General features: G+C 37.7%; 1 protein-coding gene across 2 annotated transcripts in view; it reads right to left on the bottom strand.

Moving 5' to 3' along the window:
* GALNT2 (polypeptide N-acetylgalactosaminyltransferase 2) overlaps positions 1 to 25611 on the bottom strand; it is a 101737-nt gene that overhangs the window by 3438 nt on the left and 72688 nt on the right. The window contains exons 8-15 of one of the 2 annotated variants that reach the window (XM_061471290.1): positions 20187 to 20274; positions 16276 to 16363; positions 15622 to 15725; positions 10299 to 10425; positions 6315 to 6407; positions 6026 to 6109; positions 4020 to 4146; positions 753 to 872 (exon numbers count right to left, since the gene is read on the bottom strand). In XM_061471290.1, the coding sequence (XP_061327274.1) occupies positions 753 to 872; positions 4020 to 4146; positions 6026 to 6109; positions 6315 to 6407; positions 10299 to 10425; positions 15622 to 15725; positions 16276 to 16363; positions 20187 to 20274 (831 nt within the window). Of the gene's footprint in view, positions 1 to 752; positions 873 to 1966; positions 2619 to 4019; positions 4147 to 6025; positions 6110 to 6314; positions 6408 to 10298; positions 10426 to 15621; positions 15726 to 16275; positions 16364 to 20186; positions 20275 to 25611 lie in introns of those variants that run through there. The other variant, XM_061471291.1, reaches the window with a different exon arrangement.

The following is a 25611-nucleotide window of genomic DNA, read 5'->3' as shown; positions in this document are numbered from 1 at the left end:
TCTTTTATGTTTCTAACATTGTCCCCTTAAACCTTATAAAAAATATCTTGTTTCCTTAGTTTCCTTTTCTGGAAGGTGGCAAGAATATTCTTCCTTCAGCAAGGAATAGCATCTTTGTTATCAGTCTGCAGAACTGGAGACACAGAAGAAAGCTGGCAGATGATCAGAACTGATGACTTAGCAGAAAGCGATGAATTGTTATATGACTAGATCAAAAAGATGGTATGACTGCAACTGTGATTTTCCTCAGGCATGGGAAATAGATGAAGTTGGAATGCTGCATTAATGAAAATGAACTGAAGAAGTCAGGTACTGTTATAAATAGGTCACGTGAAAAGAAGAAAGACAAACCACACTCTTCTAAGACACAGATTACTTAATCTTCAAACTTCACTAATAAGACCTTTCAAGAATACATTTCTGAAATAGAATATGTATTTCACAATCAGGTGTGGCAGCTGAAGACTGTTACACATCAGTGCTGTTGGGTGAAACCTTTACAAAGGCCACTGTTTGAATAAAACCTCTTTATGTTCATAAAAGATTGCACTGGCCTATGAAAAGAAAAGCTCGGTACACAAGCTTATTCCTGCTGCTCTGCCCACACATCCTAACTTTACACAAACAATAGTAAGACAGAGTGAAGAACAGAACCAATAGAAGATATGATTACTAGTGCTTGCTCTTGCATCTCATTCAAGGAAGCCCTTGTCTTCCCCACTGTTTGCAGACTGCATTTACAACATACTAACCTGTCTGCTGTCATTTTCCCTGCAGCCCTGAAGTTTTATTAGTGAACCAGGTGCTCTGTCCACGACAGTAAGGCACAAATCCATATGTTTCACCGACTTGTCCTTTGTTAAGGCCCATTCCTAGAAAAAGGAAGGAAAAAAGTGTACAAAATTATGTATACTAACACAGGCACAAGGCATACATGCTGTCTCTGCATATGTAGCACAGATAAAATCCTATAAATAGCTACATATGAATATTAGAACAGTTCCTTGCTTCCCATAGAGCAGGAGAGGAAAAAAGTTTTCAGACACAGTAATAGTAATTGCTTCAGCGCCAGGCTCAAGGCTGGCTCTTTGCTCCCTCTGCTGGCTTTGCACAAGTATAGCGGGCAGTCACACTGGTCCTCAGGTTTAAAATATTTGTCCAAGTGTTTTTCCAGCTACATTATTCCTCTCTCCCTGTACATGTATTACACCCTCCCATATCTTCCATGCACGACAGATTTACATATATGTTAAAAATATATTATATGCATGTGTATATACATATATATATATATATATATATATATATACACACACATAAAACCTCTAAAAGCTTGGTCTTCAGCATCGCTGGCCACCCTTCCCATGCACTAAACTATGCATAATGGCTAGCACAGTGAGGAAGCAGTTCTTAGTATGACAGAGACCACCAGAAAGCAATATACAGGACTGCCAAACTCAAGGGTAGAGGGAGACTGTTATAAAGGCTTCATGTACAATAGAATTTCCTCTACATGTATTTAAATATGCAGCTCTTAAATTGAAAGCATCGAAAGCTGTTCTGTATGTACTGCTGCCCAGCTTGCTTGATCACAGCATCCTTACACAAGGGCCTGCTCTTGTGCTGGTGTTCAGACTCTCTCCATGTTTTTCTCCTCAAAGTTTGGTCTCCAGGATCTAGACTGGTCTTCATTTGTGTCATTATCCTTTGAAGAAAAGAAGCTGATCTATCAACTAAAACCAAGCTAATTATCCAAATCATGCTCGTCACTACTTAAAATGGCACACTCAGCTTTTCTCCAAAAAACTAAAGAGGATTCAGAGTTGCAGAATACAACCGCTAGACACACAGGGTCAAGCCTGGCTATATTTAAATGTTATTTTGCAAGCAATCAGTGTTTCAGAAATAAATTGACAAATCCCATCCCATTTTTTAACTTATTTTCTGATACCATAAGCAGATTTTTGGCTTCCGTAGTCCCATTTAAAAATCAGCAAATTCAACAGCTATTAAATTCTTCTGAGAACAGATGCTCAGGAAACAATCAAAACTTCCAACCCACAGGGTTACAAGTAATCACCACTGCACAGGTACCATAGCATGCAAGTACTAGAATAATCACAGCAATGCAAAACAAAGCAAAGGCAGGAACACTCTATATCCCTTTGTCTCCCAAACCCTTAAACCAAAAACTTTTCACTCTCAATATGGTAATCCCAGATGACAACAAAATTACTTGGCTTCTCAGTTCTGCCCAGTTTGTAAGATGTCAACAAGAATCATTAATAGCCACTTTTAACAACTTAAAGAATTAAGCAAGTTATTTTCAAAGCTTACCAGGAATCACAAATGCCTCTGAAACAGAAGGCCCCTTTATAAGACTTCTACTGAATAGTGACAGTTGAAAATACTACCAGGGAAGTGGTTAAAATTTTTATTTGAAAGCCTTGTAATCAGAGACAGTGGAAGTCTTGAAGATACTGCTTTATACATCTTTACCCTTCCATCAAAAGCCTGCAAGAACATTCCCTCCAATCCAATACAGATTCTGCTTGGACACAAAACCTGGTTTTAAGCTGTTCTGCTCTTAATCTGCCTGAATGTCTCTGAACAGGAACCTATTCAAAGCAAATGCATATTGCTTTGGCAAGATCAGCTTCATAGAAGAAGCCACACAGAAGATAACGGTCAGATTCACGGGAAGCGAGTCTGAAAGAGGAAGCTAACTTTGTATATCTATAGAGAACACAAAACATCATCAGAAACTCTCAAGAACTCTGTACCAAGGCAATTCTGCCATGTACACCCCTTCTAAAAACCACTGTGGCGTTCTGAGAAGATACATGTACTTTCATAAGGGTAGCAGAAAAAGCCTCCCCAGATATATTCTCTTTAATGATAAGGAAAATAAACATACTTCAGGTATATAATCTTAAGGTCCTTTCCGACCCCAACTATTCTATGATGGCAATGCATTCAATTCAACATGATTTATCTTCCAGGAAATAAGTTCTTTATTTTAGCCTTTGATTTTAGGATTTTCCCCTTCTAATTTAAATCAGAGTGAGCAAAATTCTGATACTCATTCAACAGCATATTTGTAAGTGCTGAACCTTCTATTTTAATGGAAGTACTTGAAGTATTAGTTTTGCATTTGATTTATAGTCAGGTTGATTCTGAAAAGAATTTAGTGACAAAGCAGCACAGAAAATAGTGAGCACACATATATATATTTCAAGAACAACAAAGTCACAACTGTATAAATAAGATTCTTTAAAATAATTAATGCTCTTATTTACAGATTTGACACATTTGGGATTAGTTTAAGAGTAGGATTAGAAAGGATTTGCTGAAATGCTCCCTTTACTGTGAGTGAATTGGATATGACATTTAGACAACTCTGTTTTCTAGAAGAGCCAAATGGGGATTTAAGACAGATTTTTTTATAGCCTGCTACTGAAAGTTAGAAATGAGTAGTAGGTTATCACAGTAAAGCATTCTTCTACTTTTCTGACCTTAGGTCATATGCTTAATACAACCCAAATCTTTCCTTAAACAAAATTTCCACCTCCCCGACCCATCAAAAATACCAATTTATTGAAAAAAAGCTTTCCCTACAAGTACAAAACTCCTGGGAAAGAAGTAACTGGCCTCTAGTGTAAAAGCAAGTATCAATAGAGACAAAGGAAGGCGATAATTTTGTTGCACACTGAATGAATCTCTGGACTCAGATTCTAATCCTGAATACGTACAATTATACCTGAGAGAGGAGTTATTTAGCCAATCTCTTATAATAACTGATGTGGAGATATTAATTTCTTATAATAAGAGATATTAATCTCTTGTATTAGAGATATTAATCTCTTATGTTAGAGATACTAATCTCTTATAATAACTGATCCAGACTTATCTTCCCATCACCAATACACAGAACTTGCTTAACAAGTTTCCCTTTATTTTTTTATTAAAAAAAAAATCACATACTATGAAAATAAAAATAAAAATAATGGCATACAGACCTGGTTTCCCCCGGCATTATGACATTCATATACTCCAACAACACCATCTGCAAAGTGGCCCAAAGTGTCAAGGCAATTGGTGCCCTGTTGCAAAGCCCCAAAAGCTATATCTTGATGATCAGGTACCCTAAAATAAAACAGAAATATCTGCTTAATTCCACTTCTTTAATCTACTTAACTCCTTGTCTTTACTTGGAGTATTTTAAGATAACAGGTTCAAGATACATGATGACTACTATCTGAAAATCTCAATATTCTGAGGAGGGAAGGCAATTATCTGGTCATGAACTGATGAAATATGAGTAAACTTGTAAGCTTAGGACAGAATACAAAAAGACCTGTACCAGAGAATGAGGAGTGGAAGGTGTCCCTGCACATGTCAGGGGTGGAGTTTGGAACTAGATGATCTTACGCTCCCTTCCAACTCAAACCATTCTATGATTCTATGAACACACAACTCAGCACAAAAGGCAAATTAAAGATTATTTAAAGATGATCATTTAAGACAGCTGAAGCTGAATGCTATCAGCTAAGCTATCAAGCTCTCTTGGCTTTTTTTCAGCCAAACTAGCTTGTGGCAGAAATATGACATTCTACATTTTTCCCCAGACTGTTTTTACTGAAGCACTAGAAAAGGGGATAGAAATTTAAAAGAAAACAAAATCAAAACCCATCAATATTTTGCTGATATCTATTTCCTAATGACTGCACATAAAACTCGTATAGTGTGGAAATACATAGGTAAGCCTGTTCAACAAAGTATAGCTGTGAGGTAGAGTCTACGAGTTCATGACAAACAGTAAAGCAAGGGCATATCAGTTCCTTTTAAAACTTCAGACTATAAAATGAGTATAATAATTCAACTCAGCAGAACAAGCACATGAGAGATGACACATTATACTTAAGTAATGCTTATGGTAGCACATTTTTCAGGAGAGCTTGCAAGACGTATTTTTTCTGACAAATAAAACAAAAATAAATATCCTCTAGCACTTTTAAGAGACAATAAAAAGTAACTTCTTCAGCATCATCCTGGTTTATGAGACTCTTCAGTTTACGTGGTTCTGTACATGTTTCACTGGGGCTGTAATGACTGGTGCTCTTGCATTCCAAGCCTGTATGACACTAGTAGTTACGTGACTGTACTGACATGAAATGCCCCCAGGAAAAAAAAAAGCCAAACCAACAAGCATTCTTATAAGCCACACAGTGTTTTACTGTTATAGTACCAATATCAGGTTGACAGCAGACAAACTAGTTTATAGTCTGAAATCTGACTTATTAAATGGCTATTGAACAAAACCCTTTTTATCATTTCAAAAAGGGTTTTTCTTCAAGGATTTTTCATTAGTTAGGATGCATTCACGTTACAGAAACTGTTAGCAGTGTTATCCCTCATTTCCCTCTTCCTTCCCCAACGCCCGTCCACTCCCCCTCCCCTCCCCGGGGTTAATGAGTATCCATCCAGTGACAGAGAACAAGAGACAGAAAGAGCAGAAGACAGAGCTTTTTAGAGTCTTTGGCAGCTATCCTTATCTGCTAAACATACAAGGCCCTCATCTGCTGACTCCCTTTACTTGTACTGTACTGAGATTCAGTGCCTTCACTCAACCAGGCATGTGCTTAGGCAAAGACTAAAGCTTTAAAGGGACAACAACAGGATACAGAACAGTGTACTTTTCAGCAAGCAGCTTTTGTGGGAGACTAACTTCAGGCTCAGATAAATTGAGTCCTTTGGACACTGTTCTCTAAAACACCTGCAACTGCAGCTGTAGCTGCAGTAAGTAGAAAAAGCAGCTTACTAGGGGGAAATGGCTCTTTAGAAATAGAACTAATAAAACCTAGAAGCAAATAAGTCCACATAAGGCACTGCTTTCACAAACAAATTAAAAAACATGCTTCACATTCAAGGACGGAGAAAGAGGAACTGATGATATCTGGGGAGGGGAAGAAATAAAAAAAAAGAGAGCACACTCCATATTACCTTCAATTCAGCCAAAACTCACCGTAACTCAGGGTAAACATTTTCAAGGTACCACTTGAAGGGTTTGCAGCTAAGTCTCTTTCTAAGTTCCATTCGGCTTTGAATACTAGAGGGGGGTTGAAAAAAGGAGCAGTTTTTAAAGGCAGGCTGCTGTCTCCATACACATTAAGGAATACACAGAAATTCAAAACCAGTAGAGCTGGAGAACTTTATCTTCAAGAGATAACACAAGAGCTACCACTGCATTCACCTCAGAATGTGCTATCTCACAAAGAATAAATTAATAAGGCAAAGAAGCGCTTGTGACTTACTTGCCATAAGGTACATTCCTGGCTGAAGGCACTGCTGCGTAATAGAAATTCTTGTACTCATCCATCCAGACTTCTGCTGCCCTGCGTGTATTTCTAGGGACAACCATATGAAACACAGGTTATATTTTCTCTAGCTGCAATCAAGCCACATCGTTTGCCCTTGGGTTGACTTTAATCTCTCCTAGAACTACATAGCCAGCGGCCTCAAGCCACGCAAAAGATTCCTTATTGAAAATCCAAGTAATGGAAAACTATTAGACAGTAACATAACTGAAACCAATACATTTAGAATAAAATTTATGCCTTTTCCACACTCACCACTGCTTCAGGTTTCTATTCAGAATTTAATAAACATCTTGGAATTCTTTCTGCAAACTTCATGGAAGTTGTTAGGTTATTTGGTTTGTGGGGTTTTAGGTTTTTTCCTTTTGCAAGAGTAACTTGACAGAAGCCAAATTCAGTGTTCACCTGGACAAGCAACCTAATTGGAAGCTAAAATCTCAGCAACTGGCAATATTTAATAATGCTTTTTATGCTAACATATATATATATTAGCAGATATGCTAACATAGGCAAGACATGTCCGGTCTTTTTCTATTACTACCAGCAGAGTACTCAAAGTTCCAAAAGACATAAGCTATCATGACATTGAAGGCTACGAACCAAGGAAGTCTGCCGTAACTGAGGTAACAGAGGAGAACCAGTAATTAGAAAATATGTTTTGTTTAATGCTTTAAAATTCAAGAGAGATTAATTATTGCAGTAAATGTAAAAAACACTAACCCAAGGGCTTTATTTCCAATCAAACATATCTCTAAAAATTCCTAGATTTGTGTGACTGATGTGTTTAAATCTCCTTTTGGACTGCAAGAGGGTAATGCCTTTTTCCTTTCCATGGCTTCCATGTAAAACTCATTTACTTCTATTGTTCGTATTTTTATGCTTAGAAAATTAAGCCTTATTTCACTTGCAACTGCAGTGCTCTGAAACTTATTTTACGTTTGGCAGTAAGTTCATCTAAAGCAACTGCAGTAAACTCAGTCAGCCAACAACTTCTTTAATATGATTTTCCAATTCAAAAGACAAAGTAGTCAGGATAAAGTGAGTTGTTCTTGCAGGTCACTGAAGAAAAGAGTCACAAGACAGACCTCAACCATCTTTTGTTTGAGGACTGACTTTTCCTTGAAAAAGTCATTTTTTTGTAAGCAAAATCCCATTCAATCCAGATTAGAGAGCTATTTCATTTTGCTTTCACTTGCAGTCTCTCAGGCCTGCGTGAGCATCAGCTAACCATGCAACACCTGCCCCTGCTGCTTGTCCATGGGCCAGACTTTGGCAGTGGGAGAGGAACTATCCAGTTTGCCAGGGTTTAATGACTCCAAAGGCACTTTCAAGGCCAGAATGTCTATCTGCATCATGCTTCCCCATACTCGGGGATGAACAGTTCCAGCTTAGTACAACAGGAGAACAGTAACTGCGTAGATGCTGAGAACTGCCTGAAGTAGTAAGACCCAAAGAAGGCAGGGTACTGAGGAATACAGTGTAGGGTACACTCAGCGCTTAATGCCAAGCCTCAGTTAATGAAACCTCGCATTGAGAGATAAGAGATAGCTTTGCATGGAGCAGACTGGTGACTGCAAGGTTTATTTGCTCTCCTGAAGTGGTATATTAAGGCAATACATACTAGTCTAACAAATCCTGCCAGACATAAGCTGTATCTGCCCACATCCTGTCTGTGTGGCGTGGTCAGTGAAACCGGGCTCCCAGTCTCTATCCTGAGTCACCAATTTGTTTTGGCTAAGGCAACACATAAGGCAGCACATACTGACTAGTCAGCTAAAAACAGGATGCTTACTCACTTCAGAAGAAGCTGCATACAGTCAAGGGACAGATCAGCACAGATTCCATGCACCAACTTTCTTGGCACCATGGTCCTACACATATCTGATAATACCTGCACTACAGGGATATCCCATTACCTTAGGTTTCTCATTCTCTCATTGCTGAAACTGATTTTAAGGCATTCTGTTACCTTGGTTTGACACCCAAGAAAGCTGACTGAGGAGAAAGTCTTCAAATACACCGCAACTTGCCAACCCTGCTTTTAAGTGATATGCAACTTTCTAGGGGAATTCAAAAATAGTTCGAATGAAATAAATAATTTTAATGGCATTTCAGAATTTGAAACATCTGGACAGCTGAGACACAGGTAGATCTGGGATTTAAGTACCCAAGACACTAGTTGGCAGGCTGCAGCTAGCCTCACCATTCAAGTACACAGAAGATCTCTTTTCAAAGTCACTTTGAACACAAACAGCTAAAACATAATGCAACTTCAAAAAACCCTATCATAGCAACTGTCAGTACATTTGAGTGATCAAATCACAATGAAGATTTGATTTTGCAACAATAGCCAAAGGCTTTAAACCCAGTACAAACGCAGCATCTTTAACCCTTGCTAGTAAGACGCATTCTTGATGTCTGCTCTACCCTTGCATGCACACAGACACATGTTTACCCTACTTTTCAGCTGAGCTATGTTAAAGTACCTAGTTATATCACAAGAAAAACAGCATCTTGACAACAGCCCAGATGGAAAACTGCAGAGAAATGGGAAAATGGGAAAATTTATTTATTTATTTTTATAGCATACTGCTATGACATCATAATTTTAAAACCTACCATGAAACTGAGTTGCGCCCTAAGCCTGTGTAATACAGTTTACTTAGCAGATCTTTCTACCCTCCTGATACACACTATAAATACTGGAATAGAGATGTATTAAGAGAGGGTATTTCATTGCTAGTTTTCATTTTCCCATAAGTACTATTATTCATTTTTCACCACAGCATAAAATACAGATCTCAAAGAATAAGGGACCAGAAAAATCCCCCCCTGTAACTACTGGAAGAAACAGGGCAATGACTTTATTTTAGCAAACTATTAAATTCATTAGACTCACCTTGGCAGGAAGAGAAGAATTACACTTTAAAGAGGTTCCTCAATCTAAGGTGAAACATGAGTCTAAATATATCAGCAGCTTTTAAATTCTTATGAATTTAAATACATCTATGTTTTTTGTTGCTTCATGTTAAGTAGAGTCTGGGTTCCATATCCCTTCAAGGATAAGTGAACAATTTTAGCTCCAGCTCCTAACACACAGAATCTTTACGTGACACTTGTACTTCTTCAGTCCCCTATGCTCAAGTCCCATTCTCTAAACAAAAACCTTCTCTGCAACTGATAGAGCCTTGGTCAGAATATCCACCATACACTGACACAGTACCTTTATGCACATTACTTAGAAAACACTATGAACATGAAACAAATTGCTGTTCTCATTCTGTAGAGTCAAAACTGAGGAAGCAGCTCAGTATTTCAGTTTCTATTGTATATTCTATCAATGGCAAAATTAACAAGCAAATCAATCTAAGCTCTTAATACTGCAGTTTCTTAGGTCTATAGGAATAGCACAGGAAAGGCAAACATGATATAGAATGAAGTTGCCAACAGACTGGCACAAATGCCATAATCAGTCTACACAGTCATTTGCATATGACATACTGATCATGTATTAACAAAAAGCAAGCAAAGCCTATTCATGACTTAGTGTATTCTGGCTCCTAGTGAATGATGCAACTGTTTTTATAAAACTGAGATTTATAAGACAGTTTTAAAGAACACTTTATTTTCAGAACTAAGTAAAACACAAACTTCTCAAAACTGCTAGAATGCCAAGCTAAGCATTTCTTTCTTTTCCAGATTCTCAGGCTCTGTCTATTAGAAGTTTCCCTTTTGTAACTCTCTTGTTCTTCTCTCTGTGTAGCTGCCTCAAAGTAACTTTTTAAAATTTGTATTTTTCCATGCTAGATAATATTGCAAATGTTTATAAAGAAAAGATCCTTAAAATGAAATTTCTGCCACCTGCTGATCACCTGAAGAAATCTGAAACATTACTATTTAGCTGAAGACCTTAACAGTTACCTTGCAAACACTGTACCACTCCCACCAGGAAATGTGTAAGGATGCTGTTTGCGGAATACGTGACCCACTCTGCTGCAAGGGATGATTTCTAGGCTTCCACCACACTGCCAAACTCTGAATGAGATTTCTGAAATAAAAACATGAATGAAAGACCAACATCGCTAAACAGTGTAATTTTGAAGTATACCATTTACAGATAAGGGTTTTAGTGATTATTGCTGAGAAAATCAGTGACATAGTTTTCTGAGAAATTCTAGGATAAACAAAGGCATATCTAAGCATTCATTGTTCTCCAAGCTCAGGAGAAACAATCCTGTTAAATGGGAAGCAAAATCAGAGGTTAGCAGCAGTCCCCAAATTCAAAAACCATGCTGCAATTGGCCAGAGTAAGTTCTGTCTATATTTACTGTTACTACACTTTGTCTAAAGGGTACACAGCACTAGATAAAATAATGATCTAGCTTATAATAAAAATTTTCAGCTAAAGATGGAATAACACAATAGACAAAATCAAAGCGTTATAAAACACTCAATAGATTAGAGCTGCAAACATATTATAGAAGATAACCATACACCCCGAAACACCTTGTATGGAAGGAGTCACATCAAATCAAACTTATTTTGGAGACAGAGCAAATAAAGATGCAGCTTCTGTAAACTGAAGGTTATGGACAGTACACTTCAAAGCAAATCCAGTGAGCTGTCCCAGCTAGTGAGGACAAGAAGGTCTAGAAATATTTATACACCTTTCTCTTACTGAGTGCTACACTTTGTTTCAAGGCTGTTTATAATAATTCATTATGTTTTCACAGCTTAAACATGGATAAGTATATAAATAATGCAGCTCTAAAGTCAGTGTCTACCTCTGATGACTAAGTCATACTAAGTGTCATTTCTTCCCTCAGAAGCCTTCTTCCCACATACACAAGTCATAAAAATCGCATTACTTCAAAAATTAAAGTCAGAAAAAAAACAACCCAAACACCAAAACCACCCCCAAGGTTAGAGAGCACGGCTTTGGGACTGTCTGTCCAGCGAAAAAGAATCATTTAAAAAACCAAAACACAAACAACAACAAAAAAAAAACACCACCCCCAAAAAAAACCAACCAAAACACCCCCCCCAAGAAAGAGAGAGGCGCTGTGATTTCAGCTACTGATGGAGCACCGTAACTGCCCTTCTTCCCAATGATCTTTGGTTTTACAATGACCATTTCCTATTTGTTTTACTTCAGTGAAATTCTATTGCATCAGGGTCAATTAGGCATATTCATGAACCCCAGACAGTCAACATAGTCCAATCCGAAGACAGATCATCCTCCAAAAATATTCACGGCAATACTGTCTTTGCCAGTAACTTATGGTCTTGAATGAACATGGGACAAGAGGCAAAAGTAATTTTTAAAGCAACTGAACATGACATTCTTTCTGTACATTTTTCACAATACTGACTTCAGGTTTTTTTTATACATATATAGATAATTGCAGGCTTCCCCATATCTAGCTCATTTTGTACCATACGCCTCTGCTTTCACAATTTGAGCAGTAACAGTTTTCTTGTTCCACTTTGAAGTTTTACGCACTTTTGCTAGACAGTTCATACAGTTATTAGCTCAACATGACAGGATGCTGCACTTGGTGAGGACAGCCTAGTGAAAGACAGGGAGATCTCAAAGACAAAGGGTTTGGCATTAGGAAACCAAGTACGGACCAAATGCTTGAAATCTAGTACCGGACTAATCTAAGTATTATTACATATAATTATATTATATATATTATTACATACACACCTTTGAAATGACGTAAAGTGAGATTCTTGTTAAAAATAAAGGTCAATGTGGTATGCCTAAAGCTCACTCTTTTTTAAATGATACATTTGAAGGTTTAATCCAAAGAGTCACTGTCACCTATTGAATATATTTAGGCATTGAAAAAGTATTTTTGTTTTAGAAGTAATTTAGAAATATCTTTTGTCAACTTTTCATTAGGCATAGCTGCTTCTACTGTGTATGTTAATTTGATTAATTCTCCCTCCATAAACTCCCAGAAATATCAACCTATATTTTTCACACCTTAGACTCTGAAAAATCCCCAAAATAAAACTGAAAATGATGAAAAATAGTTCTATGGGAAAGACAGCAAAGGAATACTAAGTAGAGAGAGAAGCAAACTAATTTTTACTTGCACCAACATGGATTCTAGAGCCTTTTAAAGCAGTAATGTACATCAACTACAACTTCAAGAAAACCCAGAAACTCCTTCAAGACATGTTTTTTTGCCATGCTCAAACAGTGGGAGAAGTGATACTATTGTAACAATTTCAGTGGACCCAGTTTTTCATTAAAAAGGCATAAAACAGCATGTCAAACATTCTTTAGTTGCATGAGATAGTGCGAGACCTCTCAGTAACAGACTGCTCATTTTATTGTAGTGTGTCATTGATACACAAGACAGGAAATGTCTTACTTGCTTCCCGATTTAAGCAAAATTAAGAAAAGCCTAAGTTTTCAAATTAGACCCAAACCTTCTAAAGAGTCCACCCTGTTCTCCAGTGTACTCCAATTTTCCTATGCTTATCAAAAAAGCATTGCAAGGAGTCTTAGAATTAGAGTTTACAAATTCAAGACAAGACTGAACAAACTTTGATCCATGTTTTGTACAGCAAACACATTATCAGTCACATCTAGCAATAATCTGAAAACTGGGTCTTCATGGCAAAAGCTCTCTCCTTGCTAATTTAGACAAATCACTGCAGGTCCATCTTGAAATTTGTAAAGTTGACATTATACTAATGTGAACAAAATCTTATAGACCAGCTGCTCTGCACATGCTTGAAAGAAAAATGCTATGTTTTATAAAGCATAAAAATAACATACAGAACTATTTTGCAAGTCCCTCTATCAGGGTATCTGCATATGACATGAAGTTGCTGATACAGAGATATACTTGAGAGTAAAGAGGCCTGATGAGCGCTATGTTGAATTTTAAACTGCACATCACAGATTTCTGGTATCTGGTGCATGTGTCATTTATTGCCAATTAAATCATATGCCATGTGATTTTTACTTGTCATCAGTTAGTCTGGCAGCTACGAAGAAATCATTAGCTGTCTGCTGTACTGACTGACTTTGCCTTTTCAAGGAGCAGAGAGAAGGCACCCCAAAGTCTCCATCTCCTCCTTCCCATGAAGGAGGGGGAACAGAATGCAGCAGGAGCAGCAGTGACAGCTTTTTGCATGTAGTCTTCTCACCTTGACTGCGGAGCTGTTGCTTGTGCCCTTTCCTGCTATCAAGGCCTCAATTATCAAAGCATAGAAGCAGCTGCTAAATTTCCAGAAAAAAACTCAGTCACTCAAGTACATGCTTGAAGCTAACCAAATATTTCAGTGCTCTAGTGGCAAAAAAAGTGAGCGCAAGTATTGCTGTAGTAAGTTTATCCAATGACTTTCCAGGACATTAAAAAAAATGAAAAATTATGATATTCATATTAACACAATTTAGCAACATACAGCCAAAACAGTGAGAAAAAGAAAGACAGAAAGTAACTGCTCAAAACACACCAGAGGTTTCTTTGGTACACTGCATAGAAAAGTTAGAGACTGGACTGCAAGGATGCCAATTCCAGGCTTGAAGTTCCTTAAAGGAGTGTTAAGCATTTGGTTACCATGCCTCCATACTTAGTGTACTTTCTACAGCAGACATTTCCTGGCAGGCCACGCATATGCTCAATGCATAAACATATTTCAGCAACTCAAAATACTCATGAGCTTTTTACAAGTTGAAAGTATTTTAGTATTTTGCAGCTAGCACGTGCAGTAGAAAAGTTTCTAGACTTAGAGCTGATCCTAAAACACACCACTTCGAATGTCTGAGATGCATTTCTACCCTAGAAAACTACAGTAATGACAGACTGGAAGTCTTGAGAAGTTGTAGACTTCTGCTCTTCTCAAATCTTTTTTATCTTAATACAAGTAATACCATTCTTAACTGGAGAAAAACTTTGTTTAATACTGTAATGCAGAAAATAAAAAAAAAACAAACAACCACTACTAAAGACAGATCTAACCACAAGGTCAAAGAAGAAATGGCTAAAATACAAGTTCTTGCAGCCCTCCTCCCTCTTCCCTAAACACAACTCACTGAAACATCTGAAAATGAGGAACTAGGGCAAAATTGTCCTCTCAACCAGAATTATCTCATAGGGCCAAAGCAGGTGTACAGAATTACTTAGTTCAGATGCCAGGCAGTATGATATTATTAAGAAATAAATTATTCTTCAGTCAGCTAAGTGTTGATTTTTTTAAGATGTATGCAAGAACATTAAACTCATGAACTCCTGCGTTCTACTTTTCACAATTTAATTTCAGCAACATCTTAAAATATGCCTTACATGGCCAGCATTTAAACAGGATCCTGCCCCTCTAATTGCTCTCATGAGACCTTACTTGGAGTACCGTGTGCAGTTCTGGTGTTCTCAACATAAAAAGGACATGGAACTGTTGGAACAAGTCCAGAGGAGGGCTATGAGGATGATCAGGGGCTGGAGCACCTCCTGTATGAAGATGGGCTGAGAAAGTTGGGGCTGTTCAGCCTGAAGAAGAGAAGGCTGCGTGGAGACCTCATAGCAGCCTTCCAGTAGCTGAAGGGGGCCTATAAAGATGCTGGGGGGGACTCTTCATTAGAGACTGTAGTGATAGGACAAGGGGTAACAGGTTTAAACAGGGGAAGTTTAGACTAGAAGTTTAGATTAGATATAAGGAAGAAATTCTTTACTGTAAGGGTGGTGAGGCACTGGAATAGGTTGCCCAAGGAGGTTGTGAATGCTCCATCCCTGACAGTCTTCAAGACCAGGATGGACAGAGCCTTGGGTGGCATGGTTTAGTGTGAGGTGTCCCTGTCCATGGCAGAGGGGTTGGAACTAGATGATCTTAAGGTCCTTTCCAACCATAACTATTCTATGATTCTATAATGAGTAACTTTAGATGAGGATACAACATTAAAACAAGACTGCCATTTTGAAAGCAATTGTCCATCTACATTCAGTAATTCTTTATCAACCAAAGTCCATTACAAAAAAATAAAAGTGAAAAGATTCCTGCTTAATGAACAAATACTTTTATTCTTCCATATTTAGCACATAATTCCTACCTTGTTTTATTTTTCTCCATTGAAATAAACTTTTTTGATTTTGCCAATACTGCATGTGAAGATCTAACTCTGGTTTTAAACTTCTTTGCACAAAATCAGGAAGACCATAACTCTGACACTAAAGGCAACGACAAAACCTACTTTCAAGACTGATCCCAAAGTAAATAATATACATACCCAAGTTTTCTCCACCCCAAACATCCATCATCATGTCATACTTCCCTAGTTCTTCAAAATAGGATTTGTCCATCACAAACAAGCCACCAGCTATCATGGGTGTCCTAAAAAAACAAGAAACAATGCATGAAATACAGAACCATGAGCTGGGAGGTAACTATTATTTGCATCTCAAGATTAATACATCCTTGGGAAAAAAAAACAAAAAAAACTGCAACACTTTCAAATGCTAATTGTGCATCTAACACATTAAATGTTGCCTGCACACATTCCTATGGCATATAAGGTGTTATGACTACCTTCTGAAGTAGTCCCCGAATCTCCATTTGGCTCACCAGTTCCTTATGTGAAGTGGGGCAATTTGTGCCAGCAATAAAACATTAAAACCGATACTCTATTTTTAGCCCTCAAGACATACCAACTATGTTTTGGTTCTACTTTTTGTGAAGAGTAAATTGTCTATCAGTGTGCTTTAAAGTATTTTTTTAAATATAATTCTGAGAGTCACATAACATTACATAAATTTGAAGGAAATTTCAGTGCTAGAGAAGCTATAGTAAAGATCCCCTCTCTGACTCAGAGAACATGATTTCTAACTTTTTTTAGCTGAAAACTACATGCTGATAGAGAAAAGACGTGGCGGTACAGACATACTTTATGGGAGCTACAGGATTTCCTTGTCGTGCTCTTCTTTGCTCTGGTGTCATGTAATCCCATTTGAACACCAGGTTCCAATCAAAGCCTTCAAGAAGAAAATATTAGAGTAGGATGTTAGAAAGGCTGTGGTCATCATTCAACTTGTAGTAACATAATGTTAACTGAAAGCACTGGGAACTGTAATTTAAATTAAAAATTTAAACTTGTACAAACTTCTGGGAAGAAAATAAACAAGTAGGAGAATAGATGAAAGGTAAAGAAGATGACAGAACAATAAAAAAAAAGTAATCTCAAATACAAAATAATGTTGCTTTCTCCTGTTGCCATCTATTACACAAAGTAAGAAACCCAGTCAACAAGTGACAAAGCAAAAGCTTTATACACATCTCATTACCCTTACATCAAATAAATTATCACATCAAGATCTTCTAGCCACTACAAATGTTTCCAGCATTCCTTACTGTACAATTGCATTTCAACTCTCATCAAATATTTATGTTTACAGGCTTTTTGCACTACCCTTGGTAGTCCTCCATCAGCAGGAGCTCTCTATCATACAGGTCACAACAGGTTACATCCCACTTCTCTTATTAACATTCATGCAACGTCCTGCTTTCTCCCACTGTATGCTTTCATGTGCATCATTTTTTAAACCTGAGGCAACCACTAGAGGACCAAAATCTTACTTCCCTTACATATGCACATGTATGCATGTACACACAGCAACAGTTGGTCTGGTCCTTTCGCGAATTAAGCACAGAAGCACATAAAGACCATTAGAATAAACAAGACTGATAGGTCACCTAGAGCAGCGAAAGCTGACAGCCATTTGAATTACCTCCTTTAGGCAGCGATACATGGCTGGTATAAGACAAACTTCCTATAGGAAACACTTTCGTAACAGTTTTTGAGCTGGGTTAGGCCCATAAGCATGAACACTTGTTTAAAAACTATGCAAGGTCCACAGCCCTCTCCCTGTACACCTGGGAGACACAAATCAGCCTTATATGAAGTGCCTGCTGCCAAACACATTTAGATCCTATGAGGTCATGTAATGAATGATTTCCAGATCTCTGGTGCACAGATGTCAATAGTTTTCTTTATCCAGCATAAAGATAAGGCAATTACTTTGTAGGGAAATGGGGGAAAAGCTAAGGTAAACACACAACAAATACAGTCCTACAAACTATCTGTCTGCATCCGCAAATGTGTAGTAATGATTAATGTGGGGAGCTGAAAACTAAACAGTTTTCGGTTTAACTCACAAGATATTTATCTCACGCACACAAAATACAGAAATTATCCTAAACAGTCTTCACAGAATGCATGCCAACTCTTTCTCTCCATGTTTGAGTATCTTATGAACTGCTGCACTGTAAAAATGAAAGACCATCTAACTACTCCAAAACTCCAAGTAGCAAAACAGTAAAATTACTACAATCTATATTACTGCAAAGCCTCCAGCATGGAAAGTAAAATGAGCTCCAATATTTCGCTGCAGTTAAAAAGTCACATTTCATCATACATGCCCAGCAAAATTACTTGCATCTGGGAGAACTTAAAAAACCCTACTGTTCTCCAACAGAAGTGGTAGAGATAGAGTTACATACACTCTAGTGAACACAAGGGGTCTCTTTTGGAACACAACACTCTTGCAAATGCTGAACAAGTGTATGAATTGTCTACCCATAAAAATAGTTTTCCGTCTCCATTTTCACTGACTCTGGGAAAAACCTGCATTCAATGAGATAATATCAGTAACTCTGTAAAAGAAGTATTTTTAAACACAAGTGCATATCCAATATGAAATTCTATCCAGTGTAAACCGCATTGCAGGCATACTCTAAATTATTAGATCTTGGTTAACTACAGTTTATTCCAGTAATTAAAGTCCTTCTCAGAGCAGCATAAACACTTTGGCAAATCCCTCCTCAAAAATAATTTGTAACATGAAGTGCATGGATTTAGTGCTGGCCAGACTTGCCAATTGTTTCAGCTCTGTCCACTTTAAAAGTTTGTAGCATTTGCTGGGTTCCTGGTCTTGGGTGATTAAGCCCTCTCAAAACAGAGCAGACAAATGCTGTCCCAGCTGTCCATGCTTCACACAGATACTGTATCTGAGGTTGAAAGCATAGTTTGATTTCCATGTTTAGACTTGGCCCCAGTGAAAAGTGTCCTGGGATGCCAAATGCAGTAGTGCCTCTAACATAGTAATCTGTCCTCTGAGAACTGAAGAGAAATCTATTATTCATGTTTCAACAGACCCCCAGATAGCTTTAAACACTGGTACACGCAAAATTTCTGTTGTTAGCATTAAAAAAAAAAAAGCTACTTCACACTCCTCAATCCAGAAGTACAGAGGCCACATACACTTTAAAAAATATATATATATAAATAATCTATTGCTGTTGTGTATGAGGGGAGAAAATAAGCACTAAGATGGTTTAAAAAAGAAAAGAAAGAAAAAAAAAGAGGGAAACTTAGTTCCAAAGATGAAGCATGAAAAGCAGTAACAAGTGAAATGATCTCTAAATCTTTTCCCACTTCACTTGGGAAGAATTAAAGAGCATGAACCCTGCAGGAACCAATCAAAGGTTTCAATGAAAGAATTCCTCCTCCTACTGCAGACAACAATAAGATCCACATAATGGTACAGAGATTTCCATACTCTAAGTATATGAATAGATTGGGTAAAAGACTAAAGGTTTTAATAAAGCTGGCACACGGATAATAGCACAGAACTATACATTAGCATACTGTGAATATATGCACTGTAGGTCTTATTTCAAAATGTTAATTAAAAGGATACAGAACCTCTCACTTCCATATCACTGATGAATTGAAGCATATGCAACATTACACAAAGATTGCTTTTATTATAGTTTATTGGAACAATGCTTGGTGGCCAGTTAGAGACTAGTAACTGAAAGAACAGACTTGAAATTGTTTTTTCCATTCCTTGCTCAAGAAAGCCTATTCAGAAAAAGTGTGAAAACAGCGCTGTACAATTTCCATGTCGTGGCTCATCTTATATCTTTATGCAGCCAGTTCAGTTTCCAGCATTGTGAGAACAATTATTAAAAAAAGGGGGGGAAGGACGCGCTGAGAACAGCTACTTCACATGCTAGGGTCTTGCTAACAGGGAAAAAAAGCTTTAAAAACTTGTAATAAGTAAGGATTTTAGTGTGGTTGTCCTCCTTCTCTTTGACAAAGCAGAGGGGAGGATTGATTGATTTATTTATTCCTATCGGGGGGTTCACAAGTCTTTTTACTATTTGCTGTCAACAGTTTAAACTAGCTAGATGGAGAGAAACTGAGGTACTTCTAAACTCAATTTAACAGGGAATTTTGTAATGGTAAATGTTTAAACACTACAAATTTTCATGGTCACATGTTACCCTCTTCACAATTCCAGATCATGGCTAACAAAAACATTTCTCTTTTAAACACATTCCAAAGCTTTCTGCTTATTCAGAAGAGTTTAATTTTTTAAGCAAACCAGCATCTTGAAATAAAAACTCATAGGCACCGCATTGCTGGTGGGCTTCTAAGCTAGTGAGCAATGAAAGCCTGTCCTATCTAAAAAGGGAATCATAAGCTCTGGCCATAAGCTTATTCTGACACATTTACACAATCCTACAAACATCGGAGCAAGTCTTGCACATTGGTAAAAGGAAGCATAAACTTTTAAGGATTAGTATAATAAAGATGAACTGTTTTAAAGCAGAGGCCAGTAAGGTCAATTAAAATCAAAGCCTATAAACAAGTGACCTACAGGACTTAAAACTAGATACATGAAAGGGAAGAACAGTACATTAACTGCCCATTCCACAATTGCAGTGATTATGAGCTTTGATTCTTGATGCCTTTTTTCTGTTTTAAATCTATATTCCAGTACAGGTACATACCGCCTTTTAAATCAGCTGACGCCCCCACGTACTGGAAGTTGTCCATATTAATTACATCAATAATAGGAGACACAACTCTGGTCTTGTCCTAAAATAAATATTAGAAAGTAATATTGAAATAAGGAAATCAATATATAAAGATTCAGGCAGAATGAGATGTTGAACAGTTCAGCAGGATTTCATTAGCACTTCTTCCCCAGCTCTCCCCCTACTTCAACTTGCGGATCTGAATAGCCTGAACTACAAACAGCCTTGCTCAGCACTGCTTCATAAAGGAGAAACCACACAATACGGCTGGGAAAACTCTTCTGTGCTAGGCTACTTATATTTAAGTAATCCCCCTCTTCTGACTTGCTCTTGAAGAAGGCAGCAAACTTGTAGTTCTAAAGGCACTTGAGCACACAATGCTTCCATTCTTACTTTTAAACCTGCTCAAAGAAAAGAAGCATCCAGGCAATTCATATTTTCCACAGCAAATCTCCCTAGCCACGCAGTATGCTAGAATCTTATCATTTCAACCTTTATGGAACACTTAGGCCTTTCTGCAGTCAGAAAAGTCTTAGGTTTATGCTAATCCATTCAACACTAGAAGAATCACACTTCACAATCGGATATTTAGGTAGCAAAGAGAACCTAAAAACACCTCAGACTAATGAATGCTATTAACCTCCAGCAGCCAAGATTAGAGTGGTACAGATAGCACATTTCCCTGGCCAACCATGATCTCATATACTACTCTGAGCAATGTTATAGTTTAAGAAAAATAAAACAAAAAAATCTTTCCAACAGCTCCACATGCATCATCCAGCAGGATCACAGACTCTAAAAAAAATGTACTCTAAAAAAAATGAGACTCATCTAATATTAGAAATGCAGTATCATGGTTAAGCTAGTTTGTCTCCGTGATTTACTGCGGAAAAAAAAGAAATTACATCTACACACTGAAGCGTAATTTCTATAGCATTTTGGTTGATTTCAAAATAGAAGTTTGAGCTCCACAAGTTAACATCATTCAAGGAGCACAGATAACTTCAGAACAGTGTATCATCAAATCTGTGAATATAAAAGAAACCAGTTTTGAACAGGAGAAATTTTGCTATCTCTGTTACAGAGAAACAGTTCTCGTGGCTATAAACCATACCAACCTAGACATGTCCATCTTAAGAATTTATTCCATAAGTATGTCTTCAAACAACAATACATATATTCTGAACAGTGGTTCAGCAACGCATCCCTTTGCTAATGAGTATCACACACAACAGACTGGAACCTGACTAGTATGAGAATAGCTTGAGCTCATAACAAGAGACTTAGAAGCAATTCTTAGTCAAATGCTTTGCTTGGTCCAATAAGGACATTAAACACCCATTCTCATTTATTGAATCTTAATTATGCAATCTATGCTGATTTTAATAAGCCCTAATTACAATTGGCTTTTACTAGGTCATTCTGCCTGAGTGAGCAAAAGGTCACTAACTTCTGTATTAGCCAAAAGGAGAATCCAAGTGAATTCAAGAGAAGCTGAGCTGAGGATTAAGCTAAAAGCTGAAGACTCACAGAATCACAGAATCAACTAGGTTGGAAAAGACCTTTAAAACCATCAAGTCCAACCATTACCCCAGGACTGCCAAGACTACCACTAAAGCATGTCATTGAGTGCCTCACCTATATGGTTTTTGAACACTTCCAGGGACAGTGATTCCACCACTTCCCTGGAAAGCCTGTTCCAATGCCTGATCACCGTCTCTGTGAAGAAATGTTTCCCAATATCCAATTTAAATCTCCCCTGGTGCAGCTTGAGGCCATTACTTCTTGTTCTATCGCTTATTACTTTGAAGAAGAGACTGACACCCACCTCACTACAACCTCGTTTCAGGTAGCTGTAGTAGAGAGCAGTAAAGCTCCCCCTTGAGCCTTCCCTTCTCCAGACTACACAACCCCAGTTCCCTCAGCCGTTCCTCATAAGACTTGTTCTCCAGACCTTTCATCCAGCTTTATTGCCCTTCTCTGGACCCACTCCACCACCTCAATGTCTGTCTTGTAGTGAGAGGCCCAGAACTGAACACAGGATTTGAGATGCGGCCTCACCAGTGCCGAGTACAGGGGGAGGATCGATGCCCTGGCCCTGTTGCCATACTATTTCTCATACAGACCAGGATGCTGTTGGCCTTCTTGGCTGCCTGGGCACTCTGCTGGCTCACAGCCAGCATCACTGTAGATTTCTACGTTCCTTTTAAGTATGACTGGGGCTATACCATCCGAGACAAATACGTGCTTTTATGCGGGATATAACAAAATTTAATCAGGTCTGCCACTAAGCTTAGTCTAAAGCAAACTAGAAACAGGGACAAGAGAGACCAATCTGTCCTATTCCTCCATCAATCACCTCTAACTTCTGCTTCTGTTAGCTGCAGCCCTGTTTGTAATGCAAGCATACAATTTTGCTAACTGTTGTAGCTGAGAGGCAATTACGATTTACTACACCTTCACTGCAAAACACTAATTGTGTTGGTATGCCCCCCTATACCATTAAAGCACTTCAGGTGCACCCATGACCTTATTTTAGGCATTCTGTATACAGTATGAGAATTAGGAAACTCCTTTATTTATTAGTCAAGCTATCCAGCCTATCTAATTATTCACAATATACCCATCAGCATGAATTACAAAACTGAAACCATCCTTCCTTTCTTTCCCCCCCCTCTTTCCTTAGCTGGGTTGGCTTATACATCTATGCCCATCTTGAAGAAAAACTTTCTGGCAAAACTCTGCATTTTTCTTAAATGCTTCTATTTGGTACAATTGACCCTGGTGATAAAAGTTGCCCAAACTGTTAGGTGTCACATCAGGTAAAGCTTCAGTTAGGCTTCAATTTGCCTCCCCCATGCTGAGTAAGTAGGTAGGACTCTGTGTCTGTGCATTTAAGATTTCCTCAAACTTTTGCTGTTGGCCTGATTAATTCTATTAATATCAGTGCAACACCACACTAACACCACTTACTACACCTAATACATTATTTAAACAACTTCCACTTGTTTCTCTGACAGACAAATACCCAGGTTGTGAGCATTCAGTTCATTGTATAACCCCACTTTGTTCGCTTGGAAACATGCTGTTCCTGTCATGATCTGAAATTATAGATTTGCTCTAGCAGCAAAGCAGACAAAAGACTTGCACATTCTGAAGGGGATGCTTTGCAGAGCACCACAAAGTTTTTAATGCAGAGATTGCTAAAAAGAGCTTGTGAGTCTCTCAAGTACAGCAAGTTAATTTCACTTAAAACACTAAAAAGCAGCTGCTCCCTTTAAATTATCCTACAAGAAGACACTTACTTATCTACAGGGTGATTGAACTAGAAATCTTTCAGAGCGGTTGACACCATAACTTATCATGGAAAATACAATTGTAAAACCATGTGCACCTTGATGAAGATAATGGAAAGAAACAGCCTGTGAATACTGCAAGTCTCTACTGCCTGGAAGTCTGTAGCAGACAATTTTATCTCCATATTTCATTAGGAAGTTATGCATGCTCTAGACAGTTAGACTATTACATATTATTCTCATAAACCATCAGAAATTATCCTCAAGATTGTGCATACATTGCTTCCTTCCTCCCACCCCCCAAAAAAAACCCAAACCATTTCAAAGATTAAGCTACACAAGACTCTGAAGATAAAATATGAATATATCCTTTCAGCATTGTGGCAGTTAAAAGTTGACTCATTCAAGGTCGCAAAAATCAGATATGAGAAAGGGATCCACACCTCATTTCTTAATCTTAGATCTTCCTGCTTTTTAATATCTTCTTTGTTTAAAAATACCTTCCTGAAAGTGATATAGGATTTACAGTTATGCTATGAAAACAGATTAGAACAGTTCTGCAACAGAATCTTTAAATTCTTATTTTTTCTCATATAACTGATTTACAAGAATAGAATGTCAAAGTGCTTAGAAATTTGAAATGGAAAAAGCCAAGTAGACAAATGTTCATGAAACAGCTAGTAGCTACCAGTGTTCTCAAGACTCTGTATGCTTATTAATATGTTGACTTTTGGGGAAATCAAAGGGTTAACCCCTACTGTCTCCTCATTAATCTCCCCTAACACACACAAGTCTAGAGGGTATAAAAGGTAACCTTAGGGAACCAGCAGAAAAACATTCTCTGGGAGAGAACAAAGAGGGAGAACATAGACCAGCTCCAACGTATCTGGGTATCCATACACGTATGAACTCAAATACTCACCTTGTATGTATGTTGCTTCTGCTTTAAGCCTTTGTTCAAATTTCTGAAGAAAAATCCCCACCAGTGCCAGACCCCTCTAGAAATGCTAAGCAAGCACGGTCAACAGACTAAGATACTCTAACCAGGAAATCATCTCAAAGAAAAATAACTGTGGGATGGACCATCATTCAACTGAAGAGGAAAGCTTGATGTCTCAAGTGTTCCTAACAAGCAAGATCTCAGAGACACAGATTTCTGAAGTGGCTGCAGCACATCAGACAGAGTAATATATAGCTCATTCAATTCAGACTGTTCCTTGTAAGCTATAAATTTTTAAACTGTAACACACACAACTAATCCCCCAAAAGTCTGACAGAATGAAATGCCAACAGGGCAATTCTAGACCAAATGGAGAAAAGAAGAAACCTACACTTTCCACCATATACAGAACAAATATAGCAGCACATCAGAAAATACTGTATTAATGCATATTAGTCCTGACCTGAAAGTCACCTTTGAGCCCAGAGCAGAAATGACTTCATATCTATTTAGTTTATTGTCACTGAGACTATCAAGAAAACACTCCCAATTAACAGCAAGTAACAGATTGTCTGCACAGTGAGCTAAATCAATCCATTTAAAATAACAAAGAACTATCATATACTACGTGTAAACATTATCCATGCCTTAATCATTTGAACAAGCAGAAAGCTTAGAAGCTATGTCATCAATCCCCATGCCTGCTGGTTGAGAATCTAGTCCCAGATAAAAGTAAACTGGAATTCCACATCAATTATTTAACAGTACATCAAACTTTTAGGAATGTAACTGTACTCATACAGGTGAAAACAATTAGTGTTTATCATAGTGACAATGGTGAGGAGCAAATTTTGAAGGATCTACTAATGTATGTGCTGCTAAAAAGTAGCTGCTGCACAAAGCAAATTATGCACCAGTTTTTCCCATCAAGTATACCACATATAATGATGTGTCCTAACAAAACTGTCAACAATTTAATAAGAGGGTTTACATTCAGCATTTACACAAAAAGGCCTGAAAACAGTTCCCAAATCCCAGAATCCATTAGTGCTTTACCTGCAGGCATACTCAACTTCCTTTCGAAATATATTTAATGCCTTCCAATTTATTTTTCTGGTTAGTTACAAAGAAACTCCCCAACACTTTTGAGTCTGTAGCACTG

The sequence above is a fragment of the Pezoporus flaviventris genome, unplaced genomic scaffold (genome assembly GCF_033815535.1).
Source record: "Pezoporus flaviventris isolate CSIRO_AGI_PZ_B2104156 unplaced genomic scaffold, CSIRO_AGI_Pfla_v1 ptg000066l, whole genome shotgun sequence".
Classification (NCBI taxonomy): domain Eukaryota; kingdom Metazoa; phylum Chordata; class Aves; order Psittaciformes; family Psittacidae; genus Pezoporus; species Pezoporus flaviventris.
Note: the sequence above shows the minus strand (reverse complement) of the source record. Positions and strands in the feature narration are given on the sequence as shown.